Raw genomic sequence first — 23,470 nt, 5'->3', positions numbered from 1 at the left:
CGAGATTAACACTATTTACGGCCCATTTCCATCTGGCACATAAAATAATATTCAAGATCTTAACCATAGTTTCGGCCTCAGCCACTCAGTTATTTACATTGGAAAATACTAGAAGCAAGGTTCAAATACTCAAACAAGAAAAAACACATCAGAATCTGCTACTCCTTACATAGTCAAACAGACTGTTGTGTCAATAAGTTTTAAGGAAGAAGAACCTGTATTTATTATCTAAAACAGTACAAGTCACATATTATGAGGAACTAAAAAACTGTGTTTAAAAAATGACAGAGGTTTTTATAGAATCATTCATCAATTTTATAGAAAATTTCCTGTGTATCAACTATGTCAAACCATAGTCTTTTTAAGCACCTAAAAACAATTCTAGACACACCAAATAATACTATATTTTTTTTAAAAGGCATGTTACTTGTATAACATAAAAAAAGGTTAATACTAACTAGCCAATTTTTAATATTTTCCATGTAAAATAGGACTTGTTGTTTTTAGAACTGTAGTTTAAATGGCAAAAATAGATTCTTTTATCAATTTTACATGATTCTATTGTACATAAGCTACACCAAATCATAGACTTTTCCAATTATATATAAAAAATAAATTTAGATGCACTAAATAATATTGTATTTTTCAAAAAAGACATGTCATTTGTATAGTACCAATGGACCTATGCTATTTAGCTATATTTTTAATGTTTTTCATGTAAGAATAGGACTTGCTATTGCATATTTTTAAATTTTGAATGTTCCTTGCTATAAAAAATCTCAATGGCTGATGATGGCATAGTGGATTGCCGAAACCGGTCCCAAAGATGTATTTTATGATAAGTTAAATAAATATGTGATGTTCTAAATAGACCATTACGATAACGTATTGAATAGGTGGAACCTTTAGCTTTACTAAGCATTGTAAAATCCAAGTTAGTGTCGCGGTATTTCCTTCATCCATCAGAAGAGGTACCAGCATTGCCATTCAGCATAATTTTCTCATTATCGGGATTTTTATCACTCAGCCCACCAATACAATCTCATTCTGCAATATCTTTCTCACCACTTAATTGAAAATCACTCCCACTATCGCTGAAATAAACGTCGCTTTCACCTAAAAGTCTGGCGATTTCTTTCTCACGCTGCTCGAATGACACCATGTTGCTAAGGAACGTTTGTTTACAAACTCACATGGTCTGCAGAGAATGTGCACAAAGCCTGACTTCAAAGAGATTATAACTATACATGGCTTCAAATTTTCATCGAAGGTTTGCAGTACCTTACTGTACCTGTAATTCATGCACGCGTAACCCCACAAAGAAGTTATATAGGGAAGAATGTCGTGTCGGGCATTGCCCGACATACGATCTATGCGGGATATTCTCGTTGTCGGGCATGGCCCGCCGCGTGAGTGCTAAAGGTTAAAGCATATGTGTCTGCTAAACTCTGCACCCTTTACTGGAAGTTTAGGGGTTGTGATCCATTCATCTGTGCCGTGACCTTGAGGACGGCTTTCCATTTCGATATTGTATTTGATGCAAGTGTGTTAAACAGATATAACTTGAAAACAATATTCTCTCAGCCATGGGTAAATAATGCAAGTGTCGAGCTCGTATTATTATTATTATTATTATTATTATTATTATTATTATTATTATTATTATTATTATTATTATTATTATTATTATTATTTGTAATGTATGGCTATGAAGTGTTACATCCAGTTAGTATTTGTATTATTATTACATCATATGTACATACGATACGATCGCGTTGTTTGTGAAGTTATGTCATGAAACATGCACTGTATGTAGACGTTTATATCAGTTCAATTAATGTATGAACATGTATATAATTTATTCTTACCTGTACATATAATTTACTACCCACTACAAAATTGTGAAACACACTGTAACTTCCAGAATGGTACTGGGTAGACGAGAACGATTGAGAATATTTTGTACACTATCTATCTACATAAAATAAGAGTTTTGTCTGTACATTGCTCAGAATTCAAAGAGGAGGTTATTTCTGTATCGGTCGTGTCCATAGTAGCAAGGAAATGCACTTTTTAATTTTCCGTAATTTCTGTCTGTATGTGTGTGTATACGCGTCACGAGAAAACGGCTTAAGAGCATTTAATGAAAATCGGTGTGTAGTGTCCGGGAATAAGTCCCTACAATCTAGGCCATAAATAATCTTAATCACGCTGAGAGAAATGGTAGTTTAGGGGAAGGCCTAAAATTTAATTATCAAGTATTTATGTTATTGGAGGTCCTATCTTAACGAAAATCGGTATGCAAAGTCAGGAAATAAGTCGCTACAATCTAGGCCATAAATAATCTTATTCACGCTGAAAGAAATGGTAGTTTAGGTGAAGGTCTGAATTTAAATTCTCAAATTTTTATGTTATTAGTGGTCCTATCTTAATGAAAATCTGTATGCAAAGTTGGAAAATACGTCGCTACAATATAGGCCATAAATAAATTTATTATTTTATTCACGCTGAGTGGAACAGTAGTTTACTCTCAAATATTTGTGTTATTAGTGGTCCTATCGACAAATACCACATTACTAAAGTTATCTAGTATTAAATTTCCGATCATTTATGTCATACATTTTTACCATACCGGCTATGATAACAGAGATATTCATGAATTTGGATTTTTGTTACCAAGTCCATATCAGCGCCAAGTCACGAGAAAATGGGTAAACAGAATTTAATGAATATCGTTATGTAAAGTCGGGGAATAAGGAACTACAGTCTACGCTGAAAATAATTTTGTAAGACGCCCTAATATCAGAGAGTCAAAAGGAAACTAAATGTGAAGGCCTACAACACGGAAAGCTCATAACACTGAACAACAATATTACATTGACCCTTGTTTGTTGTGATGTGCTTAGTGTCTTCTGTTGCCAGTCGTGTCCGACAGATGGAATTACTGCTGTATACAGAGTTTTTTTAAAAAATTTGCTTTACATCGCACCGACACAGATAGGTATTATAGCGACGATGGGATAGGAAAGGGCTAGGAGTGGAAGGGAAGCGGCCCTGGCTTTAATTACGGTACAGCCCCAGCATTTGCCTGGTGTGAAAATAGGAGACCACGGAAAACCATATTCAGGGCTGTCGACAGTGGTTTTTGAACCCACTACCTCCCGAATGCAAACTCACAGCTGCGCGCCCCTAACCACACGGCCAACTCGCCCAGTCGTACTGAGTATAACAGCCTGCCTGAATATTGGCGGGAATTAGCTGGGGAGTTAGATAACATTCTTCTTAAGCACGCCGTTCCTCTAGTTCATAAATATTCTGATACTACTGGTACCGAGCTCGATAGCTGCAGTCACTTAAGAGCGGCCAGTATCCAGTAATCGGGAGATAGTGGGTTCGAGCCCCGCTGTCGGCAGCCCTGAAGATGGTTTTCCATGGTTTCCCATTTTCACACCAGGCAAATGCCAGAGCTGTACCTTAATTAAGGCCTCGGCCGCTTCCTTCCACTTCCTAGGCCTTTCCTATCCCATCGTCGCCATAAGACATATCTGTGTCGGTGTGACGTAAAGCAAATAGGAAAAAAAAAAAAAAAGATACTACTGGTACGTAACAAACTGGTTCATCATAGCATTCAAATTCAAGCTATTTAATCCCTACTCTGAAGCAATGATTGGAATGAGCTGTGTGTATGTGTAACGGAACAATAGCAGAGGAGTGTTCACAGCTGTCTTGCGGCCTGGTCATTCCAACGCTGGAACTTTGGACTGTTAGATCGGCATTGAAGCACTGTTCGTTAAAAGTGAGAAAATGTGCGGTTTCTCATTTGAGCGAGTATTTTATATGATAACATTGCTTTTAATCCCTACATTCCTACTGACGTTTTTGAAATGGCCAAAGTTAACTGTAGTTAAAAAAACCACAGAGACAGTCTTTCTGAGAATCCCGTAGCGAAGCAGGGTACATCAGCTAGGATCTAAGTATTAAGCACTCTAGAATTTTCGAGAAGGTATTTTTTCTAACGTATCTTTCTAGAAGCCTGGCCAGGCACGTATATAAGGAGGCGATCTTGATGGTAGACACGAGTTATTGTTCAGTAGAGTTAACAGGTTATACTTGTGACCATGTGTTGAGACATGCTTTTAAGCAGTCATGTGTTTCAACTGTTTTAAGGTTGCAATTTCCATGTACAGTGATAGGCAACTGTCAAAATGGCAGTTTGTGATGTGAGTGTTTTGACAGCAGTGATTAAGTTAGGTGTGTGAGACGTGAATAAATAACTGTACCAACTGACAGCATTTTGTGTGCGTCTTTGTGGATACATTATGTTATAACTTCCGTACTGTCTAGCCATGGCATATTGCACACCACCGTGTGCATATATCTTGCATTACTCAATGGACAAGAGTTAGATTTAAAAATGCCTTTGTTTTTATGGCCCACATTTTGCAAAAGAATAAATGACACATCAATGACAAAAAACTTTTACATAATCAAGATGAGAAAATTATGCAAACTTTTGTTTTTCCCCAGATTTCCATTTCAAAATTCAGGGTCGCAAAATTACAGGAGGGAAACAAATGACATGGGTAAATATGGTAATCAGAGCATAAAATACTGAATTACATTAATACATACCCTATCTATACTATATTCATTAACCAAAACGCCAGAGCATGTCTTCTTTAGTATTTTTATAAGGAAGAATCCCATCCAGCGTATTACACCCATTCTGCGGTTGTAACCCATTTCATCCAACATCTCATGGATTTCAATGCATAACATGGGTATTGATTTACCTGTATCCCGGCTCACCTGAAACATGAAATATAATAATGAAAAAAAAAACATAGGTTTTTTCAGGGGGCAGAGAATTTTTTCTTGCTGAAAGGCAACATTTAAAATTTTGATGGTAATAATGGAATGCTTCCAGACTTGTAGGATATGGTCCAATTGGGTTTATCACTCCCAAATTTTTGCTGCGTAGCATTTCTAAGGAGTCGCATTCTCCAACGGTCAGCAGTGGAATAAAGACTACAAAGCTACAGAAATTCTTAACTTACTAAAAATTTTAACAGGAAAGAAGAAACGGAGAAGATAAACTAAAACAGAAAGCCAAAGTACATTAAGGTAAGTGGACGTATTAACAGGAAACAACCATCCAGCGGCTACTAGCCACCACTGTAGACCGACCAAAACCAATTCGCTCTACATAAAAAAATTCTGGATTGCTCAGAGAATATGTAGCCATTGCTAAATACAGACAAGTGCACAGACTCAGCTTCAGTCCCCTAATGATCTTTGGAGACAGTAGACAACTGAAAATTCCAGGTGCAGTATCCGGTGAAACATGGGAGAAATAAACCCAAATTAACCATAGCCTACAAGCCCCGTTATTTACAGTAGCACCAGCAGCAAAAGCTTACATTATTACAGCTTGATTTATTCCATAAGACAGTCTATAAAACATTAATCAGTAGATGAAATCACTGTCATTCACAAAAACTAAAATAAAGACCAAACAGAAACACATAAAATATGAGAGCTCACTAACTAAGCAATTCATCAGTCTCAAAAGAAGCAGAATCAGGAGGTAAAAAAGTATGCTGCATCGTTTGCTTGGTTTAAATAATCAGAACTTTTTCTCTGCCAAATATTGTTAAGAAGGAAGTCACATTTTAGATTGTCAACTTAAAAGCCTTTCATTCTGTAGAACAGATCAGTACAAAATAAACAGAATAGGTGATACCGCAGCTTCGATCGCGTGCATTTCATCATTTCAATTCAATCACTAATGATCTGCATTTAGGGCAGTTGCCCAGGTGGCAGATTCCCTATCTATTGTTTTTCCAGCCTTTCCTTAAATGACTGCAAAGAAATAGGACATTTATTGAACATCTCCATTGGTAAGTTAGTCCAATTCCCAACTCCCCTTCCTGTGAACAAATTTGCCCCAATTTGTCCTCTTGAATTCCAACTTTATCCTCATATTGTGATCTTTTCTACTTTTAAAGACACCACTCAAACTTATTCGTCTATTGATGTCCTCCCACGCCATCTCTCCACTGACAGCTCGGAACATACCACTTATCTCACTTATTTTACAAAAGGAGTATATTAATTACACCACCTATTCAATACAATAAATACCACGTTATGTGGTTAATTAACATACAAATTCTAAATTTTAAGGGACATGTTTCGCCCTTCTTTTATTGGGCATCATCAGCCTTATTCAATCTTAAAACAAGCATTGTTTAGAGGACATTGACATTTATAATTTAAAAAACTGAAGTGTGACTTCTTAAGGTAATAACACTAAGGAATAGTAGTTACTAAAATATGATGTTGAGACATAACATATACAACCCATGTTAAAATCACTGTAAACAAATTTAAAATCTTTGTCCAAAAGAAAATTTGTGTCACATAAAATTCTAAAAACAGCATATGTCTGACACTGAAGTGAATCCTCCTCATTAAAAAATTTGAGCATATACTTGCTTAGGACAGTTTTCAACACAAGTCTTCAATAGACTAGAATGGTTGAAACACTGAGGTTGAATTTTGTTTATTTTTGCGAACAGGTGCTAAAAAAATATTGGCCAGGAGAAAAGGCAAATGTTTTAAATTATCTTATTAAGTTGGTTGATCTAAAAATTATCGTAATATAACCAATGCAAAAAGACGTTGATGTGCTGGTTGAAGCTGCTTTATAGACGAGTACATCGAAGTATTTGACAGGTAAGTTTGACTGTCTCGTGAAAGTGTAGTCCCTCTAGAAGATGTAGAACACCGAGGAAAAGAATGTGGTTATACTGTAATGAGACAAAAAAAAAAGTGTTTAACGTGTGTGTTTAAATCGTATGTTAATGCCCAAGAATTATGTATTATGTAAAACGGGTACTTACTCATTCGAATGGAAAATTCTAAATTCCCATGGAGGGAATTAGATATTTTTCACCAATAGAGCATGTCTAAAATATATCAGCTGTAAGGCTTTTCAGGCGTTTGCTCTATTAACCAGCATTTCGTCTTAGGTCTGACGCTAGACTTACCAGAGTGGGATGTGTCAGACCCTACCCACTGACGCTGGGGTGCCCTTATAAGCCCTTATAAGAGGCACAGTTCACCTGCATACACCCCACATGTCGATGTTAATGTGGGAGGGGGATTGTTTGGAGGGGCAAGTGCAGGCTTAGTATTCGGTGAGATAAGGGGAGTTTTAGATTCAAAGTATTTAAATATTCGTGGGACTCTGTTCTGATTTGGATTGACTGTTTTTAAAAACATAGGCGTTAAAGTATATAAGGGACTCTTGACTTCCGTATCATCATTAAGGTTTCGATCTTTATTATATGTTTTGTCCAGAAAAATATATGTATTCTCTAATTCATTTAAATGTTTACCTTTGTTTGTAATCCTGATTATTGTGAGATCCTTTTCTATTGAAGTAAAACGGTGACCCGTTTCCTTCATATGCGTGCCCATTGCTGAATATTTATTGTGTTTTCCCTGCATTGAATTGTTCAATGTACCTTACAAAGAAGCTTCATCCAGTCTGTCCAACATATGAAATTCCACACTGGGAACATGTTAATCGGTAGACCCCTGAGCCTGAATATTTATTGTTGTTATTATTATTATTATTGATTTTATTATAATTGAAAAATATATTTTGTGTTGTGTTGGTTGTTCTAAAGGCTACGTTCATATTATGTTTGTTGAAAGTTTTAGCAACTTGGTGGACAACTGGGCTACTATATGTGAAAGTGGCGTACTCAGTTCTTTTAGGTTTGTCTGGTAAAAGAACTTTGGATAACTTGTTTTTAATCTTATGAATTAAGTGGTTTACCATTTCGATCTTAAAACCGTTAATTTTGGCAAGGTTACTTATGTACAGTGCACTCCCGATAATTTGCGTGCGGATAATTCGCTTTACGGTTAATTCGCAGGTCTCGGAGAGTTATTTTCTAAAGTATTAATTTTTATACCCACTAATCATCACGCTGAGTAAAATTATCTCTGCCTAGTTTAAAAGAATTTTAATGCGATGCGTGGAGACGAAATCATTGATATTTGAGGAGACTGAACTTCGTATCTCTACGATGTAGCAGTAGACCTATATGCACAATGCTGCCAGAATGCTGCAAACTTGGAAACATTTGAGCATGTTGGTGCACATGGCACAGCACAGATTATTATCGTCTCAAACAACCAACAAGGCTAGTCACCTCTCTGTCAATACTAGGGTCTTTGACACGCATCACATTGCGAATTGAACACCCTATTTGTTGAATCTACGCTAGACAGCTCATGACTACAATCTACTACAAAGATTATGCCATGAAAGAGACCCAACACTTCTACACACTGATGCATCAAGCGCCTTTTGACCTTTTTACGCAACTACTTGGAGTCAACAACTCTACTGTAATTGTACGTACCTGATCCTCATTCAACAACGTTCGAAGATTTATTTTTCAATATTTTAATTAATCCACGCTTCGTTAATGTAAATAAATTTGTACAATCCAATTATATGTCAGATCATTATGACTATGTCTCATTCTACAAAGAATCACCTTGTACTATCTTTAGACAAACACTAATATTCATTCCATGTACATATAATACTGTGACAAGTTTATTATTGAATTTTAGTTCCATTTAAGCATCGCTTTCTCCACAGACTAGATTTTTATGACTGTTTTATCTTGTATTAATGCATATATTATACTCTAACGAGGAACCCAGTTTAGGGTCCTCATTTAGCTTTAGATTAAGTGTGGCTGAAGATGCATACAAAGCTTAAGCGAAATATGTCCCATTTTAACATCTATGTAACATTTGTATCTTAAAGATTGTAACATATTGGAATGGTGGTTTTTAATAAATTTGTTTGAAACTTTTTACAGCACAGATTACCGTAATCTTGGAAGCAGAGACAATTAAAGAGGAATGCACTCACAATTTACCCTCCCTTTCCCCATACCCCAAGGTCGCTGAGCTGTAAGCCAACTGAAGGGTAGGTAGACCGGCAGCGAGTGTATTGTAGCCTACTGTACAGTACTTGAGAAGTGCGAACGGAGTGCGGAAGTCTTTTCGAAGTTTCGAATAAGTCAGTAGTAAGAGTGTTCAATATGAGTGGTCGAAAAATGAAATATAAAAGGTTAACCGTCAGTGAAAAGAGGAAGACGGAGATTCAGATGACATCGAGTGCGGGAGTGATGCAACAGAAACTCCGAAAGTTTCCCACTGCCAAGGTAGTGTCTCTACAGGCACGCTTATTTCTTACATAGAAAATAGAGATGAATTTTCATTTTCAGATAGTTTTCTTGAGAAATGTACGATCCAAAATTTTAGAAAAAATGAACAATCATCTAAGAAACAAAAATTCATAACCTATTTTTGTCCTTAGATACGAATGTTGGCATAGTCCAAATGGCATTTTGTAATTTTTCTCTAGTGTGTCTTACAATACAAAGTGAAGTGTTATAATTATTTTCTGCTTGTTCATAAAATACATTTCATTATTTTAACCTACGGTTTTGTTTTTACCAGGCTTAAAAATGACTACGGATAATTCGCAGGTTTTGAAAATTCGTGCAAGTGCATGCATTAATTACCGCAAATTATTGGGAGTGCACACCAATTTAATTCTGTTTTTAAGCTAGTAGGGGATAATGAGATGTTTAACGCTCTATATATCAAACTATAAAAAGATGCCTGTTTCTGAGAACCGGGGTGTAGTGAGGAATTATTTATGGTTACAGATGAATGTGTAGGCTTTCTATGAATCTGAAACTCAAAGGTGTTATTGGTTCAGGTGACCGTTATGTCTAAGAATTTTAAGGAGCCCTTGTAAAATTTACATTGGGGTTGATATTATTTAAGCTTTCTAAGACTTTGCTGCTATTGGTTACATTCTTATCAATTATTACAAATATGTCATCCACATACCTCAACCATAAAAAAATCCCTTTAATATTAGTTCTTATTTTTCTGTGTTCAATCGTGTCCATATAAATATCAGCTAAGATGCCCAAGCTCATTGCCGAATATTTATGCCCAAACATCGTCTTTTAGCATTGGTTATATTATGATAATTTTTAGATCAACCAACTTAATAAAATAATTTAAAACATTCGCCTTTTCTCCTCGCCAATATTTTTTAGCACTGTTTGCAAAAAATAAACAAAAATTCAACCTCAATGTTTCAACCATTCTAGTCTATTGAAGACTTGTGTTGACAACTGCCCTAAGCAAGTATATGCTCGAATTTTCTTACGAAGAGGATCCACTTCAGTGTCAGACATGTGCTGTTATTAGAATTTTATATGACACAAATTTTCTTTTGGACAAAGATTTTAAATTTGTTTACAATGATTTTAACATGCATTATATATGTTATGTCTCAACATCATATTTTATAACTACTATTCCTTAGTGTTATTACCTTAAGAAATCACAGTCCAATTTTTTAAATTATAAATGTCAATGTACTCTAAACAATGCTTGTTTTAAGATTAACTAACGCTGATGATGCCCAATAAAAGAAGGGCAAAACATGTCCCCTTAAAATTTAGAATTTTTATGCTTATATAATCACATAACGTGGTATTAATTGTATTGAATAGGTGGGTTAATAAATATACTCCTTTTGTAAACTAAGTGAGATTGCTGTTTTCAACACGGAACAAAAATGAGAGTGATGGTTTGTAACATACCACTTAGTTGAGCAACTCGTCTCCTTCCTCTCAAGTCGTCCCAGCCCAAACTATTCAACATTTTTGTAACGCCACTCTTTTGTCGGAAATCACCCAGAAAAGATTGATCTGCTTTTCTTTGGATTCTTTCCAGTTCTTGAATCAAGTAATCCTGGTGAGGGTCCCACACCCTGGAACCATACTCTAGTTGGGGTCTTACCAGAGACTTATATGCCATCTCCTTTACATCCTTACAAAAAAACATTAATACCCCCATAACCATGTGCAGAGATCTGTACCCTTTATTTACAATCATATTTCTGTGATTACCCCAATGAAGATCTTTCGTTATATTAAGACCTAGGTACTTTGTACATACAATGATCCCCAAACGGAACTTTCACCCCATCAATGCAGTAATTAAAACTGAGAGGACTTTTGCTATTTGTGAAACTCACAACCTGACTTTCAACCCCATTTATCATCATCGAGGTCATTTTGCAGTTGCTCACAATCTTTTAACTTATTTACTACTCTATACAGAATAACATCATCTGCAAAAAGCCTTATATCTGATTCCACTTCTTTACACATATATATATAAGAAAACATAAACGTCCAATAATACCGCCTGGAGGAATTCCCCTCTTAATTATTACAGCATTAGAGCATTAAAGCATTGACTAAGACTCTAATTCTCTGAGATCTATTTTCTTGAAACATAGCTACCCATTCAGTCACTCTTTTGTCAAGTCCAACTGCACTCATTTTTGCCAGTAGACTCCCATGATCTACCCTATCAAATGCCTTAGTTAGGACAATCGCGATACAGTCCAATTGACCTCCTGAATCCAGGATATCTGCTATATCTCGCTGGAATCCTACCTACAAGTTGAGCTTCAGTGGAATAACCTTGCCTAAACCCAACTGCCTTTGCTGGCAGGACCTAGTGTTTACAGTGCACTATGTCTTCTGGTATGGGCTAAAGCAATTTTGTTACTTTCATTGATCTGTCTCAGCTTTAACCTTGGCTTTGACAAAATGAAGGTGACTGAGGTATGAGTGATGCTAGTAATGCCATTCCTTCTGCAGCCAGTCCCTGCTATGAATGGTGTGAAAATATTGCTCATAGGGTCGGCTGGTATATGCATTTCAGTGGGCTTGGCAGACTCATACGTAATAGCAACTTCTGGCTTGAAGAGGAAAGCAACGGGAATCTACTTCACTCCTCCATTTCCCTAGTACAACTCTTCAGTGATGCCTAGGCCATCTATGACAGCTGATGGCGGAGCTGTTGAGGATCCAAACAGCCTTCAGACTGAGGACTAAACATACAAACCCAAACTGCCTTGTATCAAACCAGTTATTAATTTTGCAAACATGTCTAATATAATCAGAAAGAATGCTTTCCCAAGGCTTACATGCAATGCATGTCAAACTGACTGTCCTGTAATTTTCAGCTGTATGTCTATTACTCTTTCCTTTATACACAGTGGCTACGATAGCAACTCTCCATTAATTTGGTATAGCTCCTTCATGTACACAATAATCAAATAAATACTTCAGATATGGTACTATATTCCAACCCATTGTCTTTAGTATTTCCCCTGAAACCTTATCTTTCCAGCTGCTTTTCTAGTTTTCAATTTTTTTTTATCTTACTGTGAATGTCATCGTTACCATAGGTAAATTTTAATACTTTTTTTAGTATTAGTCACCTCCTCTATCTGGATATTATCCTTATAAACAACAATCTTTACATACTGCTGAGTGAATACTTCTATCTTTTGAAGATCCTCGCATACACACTCCCCTTGTTCATTAATGATTCCTGGACTGATTTGATAAAAGAAATCATTCCTCGGCACTGCACTAGGACATTATCTGAAAATCCTGAAAGTATCAAAACTCACCAAAAACCGAGTTTTATAAACCCCTTGCTATTGAGTAGTTAGAGTTTTATTGCGAAATTCAATAATGTATATGTGGTTCGTGGTGTGGGATACTGTAGTCACATCCTAGTTTGTGAACAACAAGCAATGGCTGAGTGGCCTAGTAAGTGGTCCTGAGAGTCGGAATACCAGCTGCTATGGAATGTGAGTGGGCATCTCGGACATATTCTGAGTCATGGCCCTCCTTGTGCTCAGGAGGCTAGGACTATACAATCCACCGGAGGTCCCTAACCCATTAGAGGAGAGATCCTCACTTGCACTATGTGTAAGTACGGTAGCAACGTGATTCACAAATTTATCGAGCTCAGAGCATTTTAAGCAAGCCTCGGACCTATGGGAGTTATGGAGTCCCACTCCCAATTGACAGGGGAGGGACTGCTTGGGAACAACTTGGTGAATGAAATGGAATTCAATGGGGAGCTATCATTTTTAATGGGGCTTATGGGAGAAATAAAGTAGAACTGGCTGAGGGCTGCAAAGAGGGTGCATACGGATATGCTAGGAGTAAGTGATATTCGGATAAGGGGAATGAAGAAGAGAAAGGAGATTATAAAGTGTACTCGACGGGTGTTAAAAAGGGAAGGGCAGAGTACGGGGTAGGACTGTTTATCAGGAATACTACTGTGTGCAACATAGTTTCTGTTTGGCACATAAATGAGTGAATGATATGGGTAGATTTGGCATTTGGAGAAATTAGGACGAGAAATGTCTTAGTGTATCCACCATGTGAGGGTGCGGATGAGGATGAATTTGACAGGTTTTATGAAGCACTGAGTGACATCGTAGTCAGAATGAACAGCAACGATAGGATAGTGCTAATGGGCAATTTCAATGCGAGAGTTGAAAATAGAACTGAATGATACGAAAGAGTGATTTGTAAATGTGGGGAAGATATGGAAGCTAATAGGAGTAGGAAGCGTTTGCTGGACTTCTGTGCTATTATGTGATTAGCAGTTACGAATACATTCTTCAATTCAACATCAAGAATTTCATTATATGGTCCGTATTGAATCGAGATTCACAGAGTAATGAAATGAATTGTAGAGATTCATTTATTTATTTCATGGTACCGGTTTCGGCATTGTGTTTATGGGCTCGTATAAAAGTAACTGAAGGTTCTTTATAAAAACGTTGTTCCTCAAGAAATATAGACTTCGTACTGTGGTGTGTTAACGTAACAGCAGAGTGTATCTCATAGTACAAGTTTGTTGTTAAAGATGTTGAAATGAAATGTTCTCGATCCAAGACGGAACCTAAAAGAAAAATATTCTCGAGTTAAGAGTTGTGATTAAAGAAATGGGGAAAGAAGGTTTTTAACTAGAAGACTCACCTCGGGTAACAAGTTGTTGGTTGTAAAGTTGAAGAGGAACTAACCAGCTAATCATACATGCAGCAAACTGATGGAGAGAGCGGGAAGGGGCGGGGTATACTGGGTTGGAGGAGGGGAGAACGGGGTAGCGAAGGATGTGCAGTCAGGTAGCCGTGGGGAGCGGTATGGGTAACATGCAAGTGTGTTGAGTCTTATCTGAAAAATTGATCGCTTTTTAGGTAATTTAATATTGTTAATATTGTAATAAGCATGGCAAACAGAATTTTAGGTTTTCTGGATAAATCGTTGAGATTTAGGTTTGGATTATAATATTGATCAAGTTGAATATGGCATTGTTCGGTAATGTCAAGTAAGGGGCCCTTGTTTAATATTTCAATGATATCTATGTCATGATCCATGCTGTAGAATTTGTGTTTGTAGTCATGCACATGTTGACCTGCCACAGACAATCTTTTATATTTGATTGCATTTACATGTTCCATGTATCTAATTTTGAACAACTTACCAGTTTGTCAAACATATGTGTTGCTGTAATCGTTGCAGCAGAATCTGTACACACCCAATTTTTCTAAAGGATTAGAAACATTAATTAAATTGGAGTTGTGTAAGATGTCTATATTTCTATTGCTCGTTCTAAAGGAAATGTTAACGTTCTGCTTCTTGAACATGTTCGTGACACTATAAATATTACAACAATGTGAATGTTGAGAAAATTTTGGATTTAGTTGTTTCTTTACTTAAATTTGATTCTGGGCGGTGTTTAAACTTGTTGATTATACGTTCTATAAAGATGTTATTGTAACCATTACGATATACGATATTACGTATAGTGTCTAACTCGGTTAAGGTCCGACTTCAACATAGGGACATTAAAAGCGCGGTTCACTAAGCTATTATAATAATAATGTTATTTGCTTTACGTCCCACTAACTACATTTTTGGTCTTCGGAGACGCCGAGGTGCCGGAATTTAGTCCCGCGGGAGTTCTTTTACGTGCCAGTAAATCTACCGACACGAGGCTGACGTATTTGAGCACCTTCAAATACCACCGGACTGAGCCAGGGTCGATCCTGCCACGTTGGGGTCAGAAGGCCAGCGCCTTAACCGTCTGAGCCACTCAGCCCGGCTAAGCTATTACAAGTGGCACATTTATGGTTAAGAGGGTGTACAGAATCTTGTTTAATTGTTGTTGCAGTGTGCCTGGGTTTCCTGTAGATTTTATACTTAAAAGAAGAAGGGAGCCTCCCGGTATATAAGCTGAAATATATATGGACTTTCTAGAACGTACGAAAATAAATAAAAACGCAAAATTCAGTAATATATACTCCTGGTCGTGATATGTAGACCATACTTTCATCATTTAAGACGAATGTTCTATCGACACAGCTACTACTTTAACATATTTCAATAACATTGATACAGACATCAAATTTACACTAGAATCTGAAGTTAATAGTCCCATCAATTTCTTAGATTTAACTATTACCAGGCTCCCTTCTTCTTTTAAGAATAAATTCTACAGGAGACCCACGCACACTGCTACAACAATTAAACAAGATTCTGTACACCCTCTTAACCATAAACGCACCAAACGCGCGTTTAATGTCCCCATGTCGAAGTCGGACCTTAACAAAGAGTTAGACATTATACGTAATATCGCATATCATAATGGTTACAATAAAATCTTTATAAAACGAATAATCAACAAGTATAAACACCGCCAAAATCAAATTTAATTAAAGAAAACAACTAAATCCAAAATTTTCTCAATATTCACCTTTAATTGTACTGTAATATTTATAGTGTCCCGAACATATTCAAGAAGCAGAACATTAACGTTTCCTTTAGAAAGGACTATGAATATATAGACATCCTACACAACTCCAATTTAATTAATGTTTCTAATCCATTTGAAAAATCGAATGCATACAGATTCCGCTGCAACGATTGCAGCAGCACATATGTTGGACAAACTGGTAGGTCGTTCAAAATTAGATACATGGAACATGTGAATGCAATCGAATATAAAAGTTTGTCTGTGGCAGGTCAACATGTGCATGACTACAAACACAAATTCTATGGCATAGATATAGGCTTTTGGGCTTATGCCGTGTCAAGAAAATAAGGTGAAATTCTTTAAGTTTTGCAGAGAACTATGCTCTGCATCATCAGGAAAAAATCTCGACTGTCCACGAGAAAGGCTTCTAAAAACAATGAGGTTTGAATTGCGACGTTACCCAATAGAAGTGGAAATGGTATGTTCATTCTTCACCAGATGGCTCCTCGGATGCGGTACAGCGCTAGCATTCGAAGCAGAAGCTGACGGGACCATCAGAATCCGTCTGAGAGGGTCATATAACATAATAGGTGTAGGCACATATGAAGGTATGACATTGACTCAAGCCTGGAATGAAACCCCTGGCGATGAGTTACATACAAATTTGGAAAACACCGAAATGAAATAACAACAGTGAAGGAAGGGAACTACATATGTAAAGCCTTAATAGTTGGCACTGATAGCCAGTGTCCCTGTTGAAATTGTTAGGATTTCTACGATAGCCAGTGTCCCTGTTGAAATTGTTAGGATTTCTACGATAGCCAGTGTCCCTGTTGAAATTGTTAGGATTTCTACGTACACTATGTGATCAAAAGTACCCGGACAGCTGGCTGAACATGACATATAAGTTCATGGCGCCCTCCATCGGTAATGCTGGAATTCAATATGGTGTTGGCCCACCCTTAGCCTTGATGACAGCTTCCACTCTTGCAGGCATACGTTCAAGCAGGTGCTGGAAGATTGCTTGGGGAATGGCAGCCCATTCTTCACGGAGTGCTGCACTGAGGAGAGGTAGCAACGTTGGTCGGTGAGGCCTGGCACGAAGTCGGCGTTCCAAAATATCCCAAAGGTGTTCTATAGGATTCAGGTCGAGACTCTGTGCAGGCCAGTACATTACAGGAATGGTATTGTCGTGTAACGACTCCGCCACATGTCGTGCATTACGAACAGGTTCTCAATGATGTTGAAAGATGCAATCGCCATCGCCGAAGTGCTCTTCAACAGTGGGAAGCAACAAGGTACTTAAAACGCCAATCTAGGCCTGTGCTGTGATAGTGCCATGCAAAACAACAGGGGGTGCAAGCCCCCTCCATGAAAAGCATGACCACACCATAACACCACTGCCTCCGAATTTTGCTGTTGGCACTACACACGCTGGCAGATGACATTCATCAGGCATTTGCCATACCCACACCCTGCCATCGGATTGCCACACTGTGCACCGTGATTCGTTACTACACGCAACGTTTTTCCACTGTTCAATCGCCCAACGTTTACGCTCCTTACACCCAGCGAGGAGACGTTTGGCATTGACCTGCGTGATGTGTGGCTTATAGGCAGCTGCTCGACCATGAAATCCATGTTTTTTCACCTCCTGCCGAACTGTCATAGTACTTGGAGTGGATTCTGATGCAGTTTGAAATTCCTGTGCGATGGTCTGGATACATGCCTGCCTATTAGACTTGACGACCCTCTTCAACTGTTGGCGGTCTCTGTCCGTCAACAGACGAGGTCGGCCTGTACACTTTAGTGCTGTACGTGTCGCTTCACATTTCCACTTCACCATCACATCAGAAACTGTAGACCTAGGGATGTTTAGGAGAGTGGAAATTTCGCGTACAGACTTCTGACACAAGTGATACCCAATCACCTGACCAGGTTCGAAGTCCGTGAGTTCCTCTGAGCACCAAATTCTGCTCTCTCACAATGCCTAATGACTACTGAGGTCGCTGCTATGGAGTACCTGGCAGTAAGTGGCAGCACAATGCACCTAAGATGAAAAACGTATGTTTTTGGGGTTGTCCGGATACTTTTGATCACATATTGTATTTCCACAGCTTTCCGTATAATCGTGGACCTGTAGTGTCTAGTGTGAGTAAGAGCTCGAACATTTTGGAACATGATGACATGACCCGACGATAGTGCATGCTCAGCTATTGGTGATTTGTCTGGCTGGTTGACACGAATATTACGTTCATGTTCCTTGATACGAGTACCAATGGACCGTATGTTTGGCCAATGTATACCTTACAGCAAGTACAGAGAATTTCGTATACCCCAGGATGTAAAAGTGGGGACAATTTGTCCTTGGTTTTACCCGGACTGTGAGCAATTTTAGTGATGGTGCCAAACACTGTTTTTATATTGTGTTTGCAGAGGACCTTGGCAATTCGATCTGTGGTGCTATGAATGTAAAGCAGGTAGGCAGTTCCCTTCACTTCATCCTTCTGTGAGTTTCGCTTGGTTGTTTCTCTGGGATGCAGGGCTCTATGAATCTGCAAATTGCTGTAACCATTACCCTTGAATGTATCCATCTCCACCTGGATGTTTGATGGCTCACAAATTCGTCTCGCCCTCTTGGTGAGTAATACCAATATGAATGGTCCATTATTGGACATTATAAATTTTCAAGCTAACTCATTCTTGGTTGCCAGCGTTTCGCCCTCGTGTGCTAGGGTGGGCTCATCAGTTGGTACCTAGCACGCCTACCAATACGCTGGCTAGTGCATACCGTGGAGGCCACTGCGTAGGCTAACTTTTGCTAGGGGCTTTACGTCGCACCGACACAGATAGGTCTTATGGCGACGATGGGATAGGAAAGGCCAAGGAGTTGGAAGGAAGCGGCCGTGGCCTTAATTAAGGTACAGCCCCAGCATTTGCCTGGTGTGAAAATGGGAAACCACGGAAAACCATTTTCAGTGCTGCCGATAGTGGGATTCGAACCTACTATCTCCCGGATGCAAGCTCACAGCCGCGCGCCTCTACGCGCACGGCCAACTCGCCCGGTCGTAGGCTAACTGGAGCCACCGGCAGTGCCAATGCACTAAGAGACTTTGTCTCATTATCAAAAATTGATGCCTGCTTGGCCATCAGATGACATAGATGTTGATTCCCATAGGAAATCTGAAATATTTGTCCTGAATGAGTAAATTTATAATACCAATATGAATGGTCCATTGTTGGACATTATAAATTTTCAAGCTAACTCATTCTTGGTTGCCAGCGTCCAATAATGGACCATTCATATTGGTATTATAAATTTACTCATTCAGGACAAATATTTCAGATTCCCTATGGGAATCAACATCTATGTCTCTTGGTGAGTGTCGTGAGAATGCCTTGTTCTTGTGCTGGATGGTGGTGAGAATCTGCATGAAGATAGCAATTTGTGTGGGTAGGCTTACGATAGACTGTATGTCCCAAGGAGCCGTCTGGTTTCCTTCTAACTAGAACATCCAAGAAAGAAGGCGTCCGTCCGACTCCATCTCCATAGTGAATTTAATTGAAGGATCTTGCTGATTTAGGTTGTTTAGAAATACATGAAGTTTCACAGGACCTTCCGCCCAGACCACAAATGTATCATCAACAAACCTCCACCATATCATATGCTTGACGGGCGCCGAAGCAATAGCCTCCACCTCAAAGTGCTCCATAAAGAAATTAGCCTCTACGAGTGAAAGTGGACTTCCCATAGCCACTCTGTCCGTCTGTTCATAAAAAATATCACCCTACAAGAAATACCTGGAAGTCATGGAGTGGTAAAATAGCTTACTAATGTCCTCTGGGAACAGGTGTTCAATGAGAGACATGACCGAGTCAATCGGCACTTTAGTGAACAAGGACTCCACTACCAAACTCACCAAAAGTGCATTAGGTTGAAGGATTATGGTTGACAGCTTGTTGCGATATACTGAGAGTCCCTGATGTATGATTTAGTATGTCCTGTGTGTGGCTGAAGCAATTTGCTCAGGTATTTGGCCAGAGCATACGTAGGAGAACCTATCACATTAACAATAGGTCTGGGGGGAACATCTTTTTTATGGATCTTAGGAAGTCCATATAATCTAGGTGGCACAGCGTCCCCTGGGGACAGATGTTTAGTCTCCTCTTTTGGAATTGAAGATCTCTTAAGAGCTTCATTGTGGCATTGGACACACGAGTGGTAGGGTCATGTGAACTCAGTCTGTAAACAGGCTCTAAAAATATAGCCGAGATCTTATTCTTATACTCGCCAGTGTCCATAACCACTGTCGCATTACCCTTATCAACTGACAGAATGGTCAGTTCAGAATCATCACTACTTTCCTTCAGAGCTCTCCTCTCGCCTCTTGTTAAATTGGGCACAGGTAGAACAGCGCACCTTACAAGTCTCACATATTTCTGTCTTAACTCCTCAGCCTCATCCGTAAGTAGTTTGTGGATGGCTGTCTCAACGGAAATAATTAACTCCTCAGTGTGAATTTTAGAGGGAGCGACAGCGAAATTAAGACCCCTAGCTAGAACTGCCGTTTGATTCTTGTCCAAGGATTTCTTGGAAAGATATACAACAGTTTTGCTACCATCCGGGTTCGTGCGAGAGGCCGCCTGTTTCTGAGCTAGTCGGAGGAACTTAGATTTCCATCTGAATGACAACCTGGTTGAATTTGCGTTCAGTCTGTGTAGTAGTAATGCGATCGAAATACAACCACAATTCCTGTGAGAGTGTGTTGCTTAACAGTAGGTGTAAACGAAACAACTCTCAGGAGACTGAGTCCAATTCCTTAATAGTGTAATGCACTCTCTCGATCACAAGAGCCTTGCTAGCACGTTGATATATTCTCCTGGCCTTCGGAGTACTTAACATGTGCTTCAGTTTCACACAGTTGGGAATGATGTTACGGTCCCTGCAAAAAGAAGAAAGAAGAATAGACTTCATCCTCCTTAATAGACTTCTTCCTCTTTATGGAAGTCCACTTTCGACCGTAGTGGCTAATTTCTTTATGTGGCATTTTGAGGAGGAGGCTATTGACTCTGCGCCCGTCAAACCTATGATATGGTGCAGGTTTGTTGACGATACATTTGTGGTCTGGACAGAAGGTCCTGAGAAAATTCATCTATTTCTAAACCACCTAAATCAGCAACATCCTTCAATTAAATTCACTATGGAGATGGAGTCGGACGGATGCCTTCCTTTCTTGGATGTCCTAGTTAGAAGGAAACCGGATGGCTCCTTGGGACATACAGTCTATCGTAAGCCTACCCACACAAATCGCTATCTTCATGCAGATTCCCACCACCATCCAGCAAAAAAACAAGGCATTCTCAAAGAGGGCGAGACAAATTTGTGAGCCATCAAACATCCAGGTGATGATGGACACAGTCAAAGTCATGTTCAAGGGTAATGGTTACAGCAATTTGCAGATTCATAGAGCCCTGCATCCCAGAGAAACGACCAAGCAAAGCTCATAGAAGGAAGAAGTGAAGGGAACAGCCTACCTGCCTTACATTCGTAACACCACAGATCGAATTGCCAAGGTCCACCGCAAACACAATATAAAAACCGTGTTTGGCACCGTCACTAAAATTGCTCACAGCCTGGGTAAAACCAAGGACAAACTGTCCCCACTTTTAAATCCCTGGGGTATACGAAATTTCCTGTACTTGTGGTAAGGTATACATTGGCCAAACATGCCGGTCCACTGGTACTCATTCAGGGAACATGAACGTAACCTTCGTGTCAATCAGCCAGACAAATCAGCAATAGCTGAGCACGCTATTTCATCGGGTCATGATGTCATGTTCCAAGATGCTCAAGCTCCTACTCACACCATACACTACAGGTCCAGGATTATACAGGAAGCTGTGGAAATACGTAGAAATCCTAATAATTTCAACAGGGACACTGGTTATCAATTAAGTAATTATTGGTTGCCAGTCATTAAAAATTTACATAGGTAGTTCCCTTTCCCGTCCCTTCACAATCATTTTTTTGTTTTGGTGTTTTCCAAATTTGTACTTTCCTCATCGCCAGATGTTTCATTCCAGGCTTGAGTCAATGTCATACCTTCCTATGTGTGTATCCCTGTTATATTATGTGGCCCTCTCAGATGGATTCTGATGGTCCTATCAGCTTCTGCTTCGAACGCTAGCACTGTACCGCGTCCGAGGAACTATCTGGTGACGAATGAACGTACCATTTTCACTTCTATTGGATAACGTCCCAATTCAAACCTCGTTGTTTTTAGAAGCAATTCTCGTGAACAGTTGAGATTTTCTTCTGATGACGCAGAGAATACATGTACGAAGGCTTCAAAATTCAGCAAATTAAGGAGGAAAAGGTCTATCCATCTTTCTTTTTTATGCTTTCCGCTAAGATGCAGGGACCGTAACATCATTCCCAACTGTGTGAAACTGAAGCACACATTAAATACTCCAAAGGCCAGGAGAATATATCAACGTGCTAGCAAGGCCCATGTGATCGAGAGAGTGCATTGCATTATTAAGGAACTGGACTAAGACTCCCAAGAGTGGTTTCGTTTAAACCTGCTGCTAAGCAAAACTCCCTTGCAGGAACTGTGATTGTATTTCGATCGCATTACTGCTATACAGGCTGAACGCGAATTCAACCAGGTGTCATTCAGACAGAAAAGTTCCTCCGAATAGCTCAGAAACAGGCTGTCAAAACTGTCGTATATCTTTCCAAGAAATCTTTGGACAAGAACCAAACGGCAGTTCTAGCTAGGGGTCTTAATTTTGCTGTCGCTCCCTATAAAATACCCACTGAGGAGTTAATTACTTCCGTTGAGGCAGCCATCCACAAACTACTTACAGATGAGGCTGAGGAGTTGAGACAGAAATATGAGAGACTCGTAAGGTCCGCTGTTGTACCCGCACCCAATTTAACAAGAGACGAGAGGAAAGCTCTGAAGGAACTTAGAGATGATTCTGAACTGACCATTCTCTCAGCTGCGACAGTGGTTATGGACACTGACGAGTATAAGAATAAGATCTCGGCTATATTGCCAGAGCCCATTTACAGACTGAGCTCACGTGATCCTACCACTCGTGTGTCCAACGCCACCGTGAAGCCCTTAAGACTATCTTCGATTCCAAAAGAGAAGGCTAAACATCTGTCCCAGGGGACGCTGTGCCACCTAGATTATATGTACTTCCTAAGATCCATAAAAAGGATGTTCCCCTCAGACCTATTGTTGGTGCGATAGAATCTCCTACGTATGCTCTGGCTAAATATCAATTGATTCAGCCACACATAGGATGTACTGAATCATATGTCAGGGACTCTCAGTATTTTATCAACAAGCTATCAACCATAATCCTTCAACCTAATGCATTTTTGGTGAGTTTCGATGTGAAGTAATTCACTAAAGTGCCGACTGACTCGGTCATGTCCCTCATTGAACACCCATTGCCGGAGGACATTACTAAACTATTTTAGCACTGCATGACTTCCAGCTATTTCTTGTGGGGTGGGAATTTTTACAAACAGATGGACGGAGTGGCTATGGGAAGTCCACTTTTGCCTGTAGTGGCTAATTTCTTTATGGAGCATTTTGAGGTGGAGGCTATTGACTCTGCGCCTGTCAAACATACGATATGGTGTATCGATTCATTCAAGTGTCCGAGTGAATCAATTCACAGGAACGGCGAA

At 39.1% G+C, this 23,470-nt stretch overlaps 1 protein-coding gene across 4 annotated transcripts in view; it reads right to left on the bottom strand.

The window, feature by feature from the left end:
* Window positions 1–23,470, bottom strand: part of Gnpat (dihydroxyacetone phosphate acyltransferase) — a 358,549-nt gene that overhangs the window by 301,934 nt on the left and 33,145 nt on the right. For all 4 annotated transcript variants that reach the window (XM_068226080.1, XM_067139838.2, XM_068226081.1 and 1 more), the window contains one exon: window positions 4,633–4,809. In XM_068226080.1, coding sequence (XP_068082181.1) covers window positions 4,633–4,809 — 177 coding nt within the window. The remainder of the gene's footprint in view (window positions 1–4,632; window positions 4,810–23,470) is intronic.

This window comes from Anabrus simplex, chromosome 2 (genome assembly GCF_040414725.1).
Source record: "Anabrus simplex isolate iqAnaSimp1 chromosome 2, ASM4041472v1, whole genome shotgun sequence".
NCBI lineage: Eukaryota > Metazoa > Arthropoda > Insecta > Orthoptera > Tettigoniidae > Anabrus > Anabrus simplex.
Note: the sequence above shows the minus strand (reverse complement) of the source record. Positions and strands in the feature narration are given on the sequence as shown.